This window comes from Pygoscelis adeliae, unplaced genomic scaffold (assembly GCF_000699105.1).
Source record: "Pygoscelis adeliae isolate BGI_AS28 unplaced genomic scaffold, ASM69910v1 Scaffold232, whole genome shotgun sequence".
In the NCBI taxonomy this organism is placed as follows: Eukaryota; Metazoa; Chordata; class Aves; order Sphenisciformes; family Spheniscidae; genus Pygoscelis; species Pygoscelis adeliae.
The window spans coordinates 1,362,680-1,374,002 of NW_008824473.1; the positions used below are offsets into that span (position 1 = coordinate 1,362,680).

The 11,323-nt window shown below is 38.4% G+C and overlaps 1 protein-coding gene across 1 annotated transcript in view; it reads left to right on the forward strand.

Annotated features, from left to right (window-relative positions):
* ANKS1B (ankyrin repeat and sterile alpha motif domain containing 1B) overlaps window positions 1-9,497 on the forward strand; it is a 450,276-nt gene extending 440,779 nt beyond the window's left edge. Inside the window, 2 exon segments of the mRNA XM_009321298.1 lie at window positions 6,639-6,806; window positions 8,030-9,497. Coding sequence (XP_009319573.1) covers window positions 6,639-6,806; window positions 8,030-8,140 — 279 coding nt within the window. The 3' untranslated portion in view covers window positions 8,141-9,497.
* Window positions 9,498-11,323: the final 1,826 nt, after the last annotated feature.

Consider the following 11,323-nt stretch of genomic DNA (forward strand, 5'->3'; position numbering starts at 1 on the left):
GTAAGAGGTTACCCCTGTAACCACCGACAGATTATGATTATTATTATTAGATGGCCCCTCTGTTGTTCTCCGCTCTCTGACATGTCAGTGGGAGTTTTAGCTTAACAAATAATTCAGATATGGAATTTGGGGCAATTTTATTTTAGCAGCACCTCTTCTTTTTCAAAAAAATGCATTTATTTTGAAAATAGCAAATTAATGCTTTACTTCTTACTTTCTTGTTCCAACCTTCTTACCTGAAAAAAAAAAAAATCTCAAAAATGTTATTTCAGCAACAGTTCTCACAGTTCCTGTTATTTTGGTGGAAAATGACTAAGTTGTTCCTATATTTATGCTTTTCAGATGGTGATGCGCAGACTACTAGTGTTTCAAGAAATCATGAATACATATCAATTAGTCATATTGTTTTCAGCTGAATTTGGTGAAATAAATAGCGGCTCTAATTTTTAGGACTAAGAGGGCTTATTGTCCAAAAAGTTCAGGGATACTTGCCATTTGAGTTAAGCACAAGAGAATTTTAAAATGCTATTAAATCTTTAAATCGTTCAAGAAAAAATATTTTAATACAGTGTTATGTGTATGAATTCTTGAAACATGCTTACATGAATATAAATAAGTTAAATAAAAAAATAGATATGTCTGAACTGAGACATTTTATTTGTGACTGGGGAAACAGTCAACATTGCAGAGCAATAGCATGTAGCATAGTTTAAATAAAAAGATGTACAGGAAGGCAGGTTAGAAGGAATTTTAGCATTTTGGTTCAGTGCTTTTGTTGTTTAACTTCTCTGCTGACATTTCAGTGTCCACAGGGAGTAGAAAAAACTTAAATTGTGTTAAAAATAGGTAGACCATGGTCAACAAGATGTTACATTATACAGATTTTAGTGATAAGTGAATCAACTGGAATTAGACTGATTGAGTGAGGTTATTATTTCTCCTGATCCATTTAAATGCTTCTTAATGGTTTCAAAGTACTGCAGTTTCATTTATAGGTTTAATAATCAAGCACAAACATAGACCCAGGTGTAGCAAATGAAATTCATTTTCTCCTTGCTTGGCAAAGAAAGAATAGTGATCCAGGAATAATTGCAATATTTTGCTCACTTCCTGTACCTTAGGAGGAGCATTTAATACCCCAAGCACTTTAAAGGGCTATTTTAAGCAATACAGAAACTTTAACTGTCTTAGCTTAGTTTTTTTCCTGCAACATAATCCTCAGTGGGGTGTTACCCACTCAAATATTCTCTTTTTGTGTTGTTTTATTTCTCAGAATCTAGCATTTCCGATGCAAGTACAAGCTCCATAAAAAACACCTAGATATTCAGAACACAAGCATACAGTAAATTAAATTTTCTATTTAAAGTCTAACACTTATGTTAGCCTGATCTTCCAGTTTGCTAATAGAAACAGTCCTGTCCATTTGTCAATGGGTAGAAGTTCAATCCTATTAAGAAAAATAAGGTTTAAAATGGTAGAAAGCTACAATAAGGTGTAAAAAAGATGCATCTTAAATCATATATATTATGGTAATACAATACATGCAATGGTATGAAAAAAATTACACTCTCTTAGGTCCTTCAGTTCCTCAGGAAATGTGGGCAAGAACAATTTTTTTGCAGATAAGAAAGCATTTTAGTGTAGTGACGTGTCAACTACCAGCATTACTGATACTTACTATTTAGGAGTGACTGTACATTTAACTTTTCTACTCAGAGTTAAAATTCTATAATCAAAATTGCAAAAACATCAGACTTGATTAGACAATACTGAGGGGAACAAGGTTTGGGGGAAGAAGAGGATTTATTGCTCAATATTTGAAATCCACTTCACTCTCGTTCACTTATAAAGCAGCCCTAAAACTACCAGTAAAGGATTCCCTCTGGAGAAACAAACCACCGTAACAGTTCCTATACCAAATTCTGGTTCATATATGGGAGGCATCCAAAGCAATTTCCATCAGATATTGCTTCATTGCCCAATGCACCTATGAATAGAAGACAACCGGCATAAATTGGAACAATTTCTGCTCTTGCTCGTGCCAAGGATTAGACTGGTGCTCTCCATAACACAAAGACTTTTTTCTTCTTTTCTGTATTCTTTTGTCCTTCATTGCGCAGACTTAAGCTGGAGAAGAATTGGAAACTGCTAGTATACATACTTAGCAGAGAAGAAAGAGCATACAGTTCAGGTCTCAAAGTTCTGTTCATTGCCTTCTTCCAGGGATTTAGGGGACTTTATAACATTTTTCTCTGTTCATATGATCATCCAGGTGCAATCAGTGTGGCATCCCCATGTCTCCAGAACAGAAAACTTCTTTCCTTTGCAGCATCCAGAGACAGCGTGCCCAGACAGTCCCCTCCCTGGGGAATATTAGGCGGAATGTGTCAAACCATTTCAGTTGCTCCTGGCCAACTTCTTGAGATGGAGCACGCTCAGGTACAAAGAGCTTTCAGCTCATGAGCAGATGAATCTCTCCTCTCTCGTCTACATCAGTGGCTTTTGCAACAACCTGAAAGGCCCACTTTGAAGGCCTGTTTCCATCCTCCCATTGCATACAAGACATCTTTCTGTGCAGCATTAAAAGAGAGGGATGGATTCAGAAGAGTTTGCCTTCCACGATTGCTTTAAATCCAGAATGAGAAAGGATCAAGAATTTAAGTTGCAGGAGTGCCTGATCATGAAAGCCTCATGCAGCCCAGGAGTCCACAGACGTTAAAGCAAATGCCAACCGTGTTGGTCTCATCATACTGTCTTTAGCAAGCTGAGCTTTCTTCACCTCGAATGCACGAAGGCTGACACATTGGAAAACGCAGACAGATCCATGTCCTTTTTAGATTCCCCCAGAAGTAAAAGTTTTGAGGTCTGGAGGGCTAAAGCATTGGTACACTTAACAGTATAAATGTATATCTATGACAGCTCTGCATCTGAAAGAACTCCCATTACTAGTAAGTAACCTTCTCTTCTTGCCAGACTCATAGCAGAAATCCTCAACAATTGGGCCTTGAAGATTTTGTTATAACGAAGAAGTAGGCAACTGATTTCATCTCAGGGGATGGATATTTCAAACTGGGTTGGCATTCTTCAGATTTTTTAAGTTAAGATTCCATATATTCTGTTCTGTTTGATTTTTGCCAACTGCGATTTTAAGTTTGGTACCTTGAATGCAGGGTGTCCTAATTGACGTTCCTACACATCCGATGTGATGGGTAGCTCACACTAATCATCTGAGAGGCTCCAAAGGAAGCTTCTTCAGTAAATTCAGTCTTCAAAAAAGACCAGATTTGACATTGATCTTAAAGAAGGGAAAAAATCATCACCTAAAAGCAAAAACCTGTAAAATCCTCATTATATGAAAAGTGCTTTCCCAAAAAGACAAAATGTAAGTTTTTTTTCCAAAAATTCCTTTGCAAGTGACATTTTAAGTTTCCATAGCTCAAAACACAGAAATCTTACTCTCTTTCTTAAAATATTCCTGAAGCCTCAACAAAGCTTTATAGAAGCACGAAAACACGATGAAGCAGCAGTGCCTGCTGCAACTTACGCAGTAGAAAAGTCAGTTAAAATGTAACAGAACAATTAGCCATTGTAATAAGTTGGCTGAATTAAAGCGGCTGAAGAATCCTGACTCAGACTTGCACTGAGGCGTTGAATTGTAACATTACGTGGCAAACAAGGCAATTGACCTCAATTTCTCATCTCCCAGAAATTGTTGCTTAAAGGCATTAGCTTACTCACGTTCCTTCTCTGCTGTGCCAAGCAAAGAACAGGCATGTAGCAGCCTCAGAACCAGCGTGGTCCTGAAAGTTTTGCCTCCTTTCCGAGGAGCTTGATGGGGTGCTGTAAGGGTCAATGTCTTCTACAGTGGCCGGGGGGTCTACAAGTTTTGTGCTAAGCGTCTTTCGGGGAGGCAGACCTGTTTCCTTCCTTTTGTGCCACATGCAAAAAAAATCAGATCGTCTCCTCACTCCATCAGAAGAATTTCCACAACGGCTTTTGTGGTTTTCCGCCCCCAGCCCCAAGGGAATTCTGCTCTTACCTCTCCAGTATAGCCCATGCAAGAATCCATACAAACTCTAATCCTCATATTCCTCTCCCAGGACTACAGGTGAGAAATTCCTCAAACCAAATTTATTCACTTTTGGTTTTTTTCAAAATACAATTTTGCAGATGCCTTTTTTAAATTTTACAAGGTACAATTCTAAAGTCCCCCTTGCCTCCAGTTGCAGACTTCTCTTTGTCAAGGCTCTACCGCAGCACACAATGTATGAAATTTATGTACAAGTTACGGTTCAGTTTACATGTTGAATATTGAACAGAACAGTGAATGTTCTGTTTTATTTGCTATAATTCAAATATTTATTAACCATAGAAACAGTTACATGTTTCCAATGGCTTTCAGGCTCCAGGCAGGCCTATTTTTTCGTTTTACAGACTGAAAGAAAACAGTCCTTAGTGGCTTCTGACGAGATGCAAGACCCAGACTAGGTTTATGGCTCAGCATGGCAAACTCTCTGCTTGTCTCCACTCTTATCTCAAAGCTTTTCAGGCCTGTCTCTCAGTGACCTTTTTGTATGCCACACTGGATGGCACATTTTCTCAGTCCCACTAGTATTACAGTCTACTTTTTCTCCAAGCCATTACTACACCCTGGTTGGTGTATTCCTTAGCAATAATAATATCCACTGTAGACAATCCCGTGATGATATAGTACACTGTCTTACTGTCACAACAGCAGATTAAGATGTCTTTAGAATAATATTCTTGTGCTACTAATAGGTGCACTCAGTTTCAAATAGTATTATTCTGTACATTTTTAACAATTATACTCTGTTGGTCTTAATTCCATAGCCAGCGTTCTGCTAAAAGGCAAGGCACTTTGTAATATTCTCTTTAGCCTTTCATTTATTACTCCACTGGCACACTGCATCCTCAGTGTTTCTTGGTCTTGGCCAGTTTCCTTAAGTCAAAGGGGAGACAGTTTGGAGACTACTGCTATCGAATCAGGCAGACATTTTTATTTGGAAAGCTATGAAACTTTGGCTAGCTTGCTGTTGTGGCTGCAGTCGTAACAGCCAAGAGCATATCCCAGTGGAGGAGTATAATTGTTTTCTGTCTGACCTAACAAAGACCAGAGCTGGCACCTTTATAAGACGCTCTTACAATGAGCTACATATGCTGAATTTAGCCTATACTATCTCAGAATACGTGCGATAACAAAGGGATGGAATTTCTTTGTGGCTACAGTGAAATTACAGCGTAGGGCATGAAACAAAATGCTTATCCTTTTAACTGTTTTAACGATTGAAGGGCAGATAGCGTACTGCCAAGTGTCTTGCATTGCTTTCTGGCTTACTGCAAACTCAACAGTTAGACTTGACCAGCTAAAGAGATATCTCATTTAAAATTATATCAGAAACATTTTAAGGGATCACCTAGTTTCAAAGCAATACAGGATTGCTTCCAACTAAGGGCTGCAGAGGTTCGAGAAGGAGAGGGTAATTTCTGAATTACATCAATGATTTATGAATTATTCTAAGGAGACTGTAGGACATAAGAAGGCAGGCCTGCAGGCTTGCATTTGCTCTGCAGGGGGTCAAAATATTATTGGAAAGTTCGGAGCCTAGAAATAGGATCTAGTAGGAGCCTACAAAACAAACCCACAAACCTGAAAAAAAATTACCATAGGAATTCACTTGCAGTTTAGATTAAGGTCAAATTTGAAACTCACAGCTGCTTTTTAGTTGACATAAAACTGTACTGAAAAAATATTTATACCAACCCCCTGGGATCCTCATTCATGTTTTATAAACTTTTCAACAGGTTTTCTTCCACATATGCAATGAGAACTTACCACCAAACTGGTCTTAGTCTTAAGAGCCTGACTTCTCTGGTCATGCACACTAACCCCCCCACGCTTTCAAGAGTATGCGGAGATGCCAGTTTAAGCTCAAACATTTTTACTTCTAGAAAACAAACCCGTGAGAAGGTTGCCCCGGCACTTGAAACGTGCATCCAAAGCAGAGCACTGACTTTCATGCACGCATAGGTGCACTGCCTCTGTGAGGCAGAGCGTGCACTTTCAACATTCGCTTTTTGTCCTTTTGGAAGCCTCACACCAACGCTGCATCCCCTTCCCGTGCTGTTCGGTGAGAGCACAGAGCATCCTGAGGCACACGCCCGGGGAAGCAGTGCGTCGGGCTGCTAGCTCTGGAGGAGGACGGGTCAAGCAGAGGAGGTCTGAAATGCAGCAAGGTGGAACGTCAGATGGGTGCAGTAGCGCAGGATGGGTGGGATCTTGAGAGCAGCGGTTACAGAGTGAGCTGGGAAGTTAATGTCCTTGTTCTAAAACGAGATGACACGCACTCACCCACTCCTGTTTTCATGTTTAGTGAGACAATGCTTTCAAGGTTTTTAGAAGTAATTACTTTCAGTACGATGAATTACATTTAGATTGTTTTTAATCAATGAGAAATCAAATGACAGATGTAAATATTGCAGAGACTTAGGAGGTTATTACCAGTGTGATTTTAATTATTTACATTACACATCACTTCTGTAGACAGTACTACCCCACTTCATGTGTCTGATGATAATTCAACCTTACTCCAATTTTAACTGGTTTTGTTTTTTTCCAGAATTTAGCTTATGAAATCATTCTTACACTAGGACAAGCATTTGAGGTGGCCTATCAGCTTGCACTACAAGCACGAAAAGGGGGCCATTCTTCAACCCTCCCAGAAAGCTTTGAAAATAAACCCTCCAAGCCTATTCCCAAACCACGTGTTAGTATTCGGAAGTCAGTGGTAAGTAGAAAGTAGTGGTGCATGCAAACAACAAAATTCAGCTATACAGTTAAGAGTTGATATACACAGAAGCTGCATAAATAAATATACCTGTTGAGTCAGAAATGATCCATGTCTCCGCTGTGCCACCTCTGCTCATCGGCCGGTAGGGTTGTGTCACTGCGGGACGGGCAACCGCTTTGAACAACTGCTCATTTCAGATTCCTGCAGTTTAAGATGTTGCTTGGCTAGTGTTGTGCGTATGTCTTTTATAGTAATTGCAGAGCTTTAATTGATTCGGTCTAATTCTAATGTATTGTGCTTTTTTAAGTGCTGAGGATCACAGCCAATGCATACTTCTAAAACTGTGTGGTTCCATGGACTTTCCTGATCTTGTATCAAGAAATAAAATCAGCACCAAACTTGTTTGATATACGATCACTGCATGTGTATCTGAATCAAATTGCAAATCCAAATCAATTTATAATTATCTTGTCATACCAAGCAACTTCTTTTCTTAACTTTTTTTTTTTTGACCCTCGGCAGACCCTCCTGCTCCAAAACTGGGATTCAATGTACCTTTTCAATATTTTCTTTGTAATCCCAAACTCCTAAGAATCCAAGTTCATGGGACCCTACATACTGATTGTTTTTAAAGTGCCCTCCTGAAGTGCATAGATGACAAAGAAATATTCTTTTATGGTAGAGCTTTTTTAAAAAAAAAAAAGAAAATTATTTTAAATCAAATGAGAACACAGGCACAGGGTAATGTGGGAGGGAAAGGGGAAGAATGACTGCACACTGTATTATATTCACTGGCTATAAAGTGAGAACCATACTCTGTGATATTTAATTATTGGATGAGAGGAAGGGGGGGGGGGAATGTACGGCTGTACACTTTGTTGTCCATTGCCACAGAATCTTCATCCATAAAATTTTAGAGAAAGAACATTTCCTGATGCAGTCATCTGTCTCAGTAACAAAAGGACTTCTCAGGATCACGCCTAGCTTTAAACATAGCTTTAGCAACCTATAACGCCCTATAGCTTGGGTATAGACACAGCTCTGATCTAAAGAAGAAAAAGAAGGCAACCGTGGGTACGTGGGAGTGTAGACCACCGCTCTCGCTGCTGTAGGACTCTGTCAGTACAGGATTTGTTCTGTGTTCTATTTGTTAAAGAAAATGCTAGCAATGCTGTGCACAGAGATGGTAACCCGTCTGTATGTTTGCATTTGTCTTAAAGCAGATAGATCCATCTGAACAAAAGACTCTTGCGAATCTACCATGGATTGTTGAACCTGGACAAGAAGCCAAAAGAGGCATTAATACCAAGTATGAAACTACCATTTTCTGATACAAAACCGTCCCCCTGTTCCTTGTTGTGCCTTGCACGCCAAGCAGTCACAGCACAGCCTTTCCTTTATGGCAACGTTTCAATCCAGCAGAGAGGAAGACTGCACTGTATGAGTGGCCTTGTAACTAACAAAAAAGGCTGACAGTCATTTCTGGTGATGTTCTTCTTCCTGCAGCACTGACAGAAGAATGACACTATATGAAGACTTTTAAAATTACAGTCCACAAGAGGAGTGAGAAACCTTATTTTTCACGCAGTTCTCCCTTGTGACTCTGCCACAGTGCTTTCTTTGATTTCTTATTTTAGAATTCTACTTTTTAAAAAAAACAAAAGGTCTCTAAACTAACACTAATGCTGCCTACGAGTAGAATATTTGATTGGTTTTTTATTTAAATCTTGGCAGTTTTTAATTGAAATAGAACCAGAATTAATAAATAGAGTATTTGTGAAACCACTGAATTCATTAATAATTACTGTGTTGAATAAAGAACTCATTAAAGTGACAAGAAATTAGGCACCCTGATTTCTGTGTGCGCTGGTTTTATATGTAATCATTGGTGTCCTTTGATCCTCTACAGAAATAGGAACCTCTTGCATTGTAAGAAAGGATCAGAGTTTTATGAATGGTTAGAAAAAGGTATTAATAATGCACAGAAAACATTTATTAGATATTTTTATGGAAGAGAAGTACTATAGGAAAACATATGAATATTTATGGAAGGAAGCCAGATTAATTATGACAAATATTGTTTATTTTAAAGTTAAGTAAACCACTGCTACTGCAGCATTATGAAAAAATATAAGAGTTGTAGCATCAGTGCACTGGATGTTCCGTGTGATCAGTCTGGAATGAAAGTGGAATGGTCATTCTACTACACCTACATATAGTTTATGCAGTTCAACATTGCTATAGCCATGAATTCTACTAGTATTTTTAAAAAATAATCTCAGTGGTTATAAAAAAAGTCAAAACCATGGATTTTGCTATCAAGATTTCTGTCACAGAAAGCTTGTTTGGAAGAGTGTTGATAAAATTCTACTGCAAAACATTTTCTAAATAAAAATAGCGAGAAAAAGAAAAAAATTCCAAAGTAATAAAAATGTTTTCATGGAACAAAATAGTTAAGCATTTGCTTAATATTTGATTAAATAAGATTTACTTAAATTTTCTTTGAAGTGTTTTAATTTTTTTAATGTCCGTGGAGTATTTGTATAATACCATGATGTATATTTATGTAGAACTGAAATTATAACAGTACAAATATCACTATAGGAGAAAAATGACATTTTAACGTATATTGTTCTATCCAGTCAAATTGTGAATCATTTTGAAGTTCATTATAGAGATATTGATAAATTGTGTGGTTGTCTTAATGTTTTTTTAATTATTATTTCATATCCAGCTGAGGTTTTCAATTGAAACATCAGTTGGTAAATTCCAAAAAATGGATAATTGAACTTGGTTTAAAACTGATAATTGTATATGGTTTAGTTAAACCTAATCATAGCGCTGAGTGATGACATACTTTTAATACAGTATTCAATTTACTTGAACAAAATAGTTCCTTGTACATATTTTGCCTATTCACTGTTGATATGTACGTAGTCAACTGACAGTAAAAAAATAACACTAAAAATATGGTACCAAAAGGAAAATTGTATAGGAGAACAGTAAATAGTAGCCTCACTGCAACAAATACTTATGTAAATATGCTTGGGCTTCCAGTTATAAATTTTGTAATTTTGTCATTTATTTATATCCTATAAAAGCACACAAAATAAAAAGAAGTTGTACAGTCCCAGTGCTTTGTGCATCATTTTATCATTGCTAAAGGACGTAAGGGGCCTGATCCAAAGGATACTGAAATCAGTGAAAGGTCCTCTCCTCCCCTTCCCTTTCCCCCATTTCATTGGGCTTTGGGTCTTGTCCCACGCAAACACAGGCATTGCTGTGGAGACACTTTTGGTTTAGAATACAGATTCTGTTTACAGATGGTAAATACTTCATGCTTTAACGTATGGTTTTACTTTACTCAGTTAACTGGTTCTTCGATGCACTACTGAACTGCTGACTTCCCATATTTAATCGCACCCTGTAAAGACTCGCACAGGGAGTTATGTTAAAACACATTCACTTCAGGCACCAAAAGTACAAAGTGGCCAGATTTTCAGGCTATAAAACTGGGGCACCTCTTATATAGCTGAGTGACCCCTAAAATTAAAGGATGAGACAGGAGCTGCAGCATAACTCTAAGCAAATGTAAGGGAAAGGAGTGAAACAACAGGGAGAACTGACAACTTGCAGAAGAATTTGATCTAGGTTCATCAAAGAGACGTCAAGCAGGTAAGGTGACGCAGTGAGCTGCTGAACTTGTTTGGGAGAGATAATTGGGGCAAAAGAGACAGGATGGCTAGCAAGACTGATGAAAGATGAGACAGATGAAGGACTGGTGGGGCAGGGAATGAGTGTGAAGAGAAAAGTTTTGGGATGCGGTGAGTCAGTGAACGATTGGAGCCCCCACAGCAGACATAAGTTGAAACTGGAAGGAGAGAGAAGAGTTAACAGGCATAAGGCACTTCTGTATTTGCAGAAACCTGGGATTTTAGAGGGAAACATTTCCCTCACTAACTGATACTAGCATAAGCCAGTTGGAGAGAAGTCCAAGGGGTCCCCTCTGGCATGGGACAGTGGTTCAGCATTCTTTTCTTCAGATCCAAAGAGCCTTCTACAAACCTGCACTAACCCAAAGCAGTTACCACTTGATCTTTAGTCCTTTTTGGTCAAGGTAACTTTCCATTAAAGTTCCTGGTATGCTGGAAGTGTATAGGCAATAAGGGGACAATGGTCAGTTCTAAAAGTGAAGGTAGGGAAAAAGCCAGACACCTCCAAAAGATCAGAAAGTGAGGAAAATTGCTATTCTTGATCTCCACTCAAGGTAAGAGGGAAGCAGAGGCAGTCAAGGAGAGTACGTGTAGAAACTGGAGCATTTGGATGTTGCAAAACCAGGAGTTAATTGCAACAACTGCCTTACTGTGGGAGGGTGGAAAATGGGCAAAAGAGGGATGATATGGAAGTAGATTGCATTTGACGTAAGATAAAGAAATTGGAATCAAAGTGAGGTAAGTGTGGGTGACAGGATTTTGAGGATTATTTGGGTAGTGAGGTCTCTAATATGCAAGGTA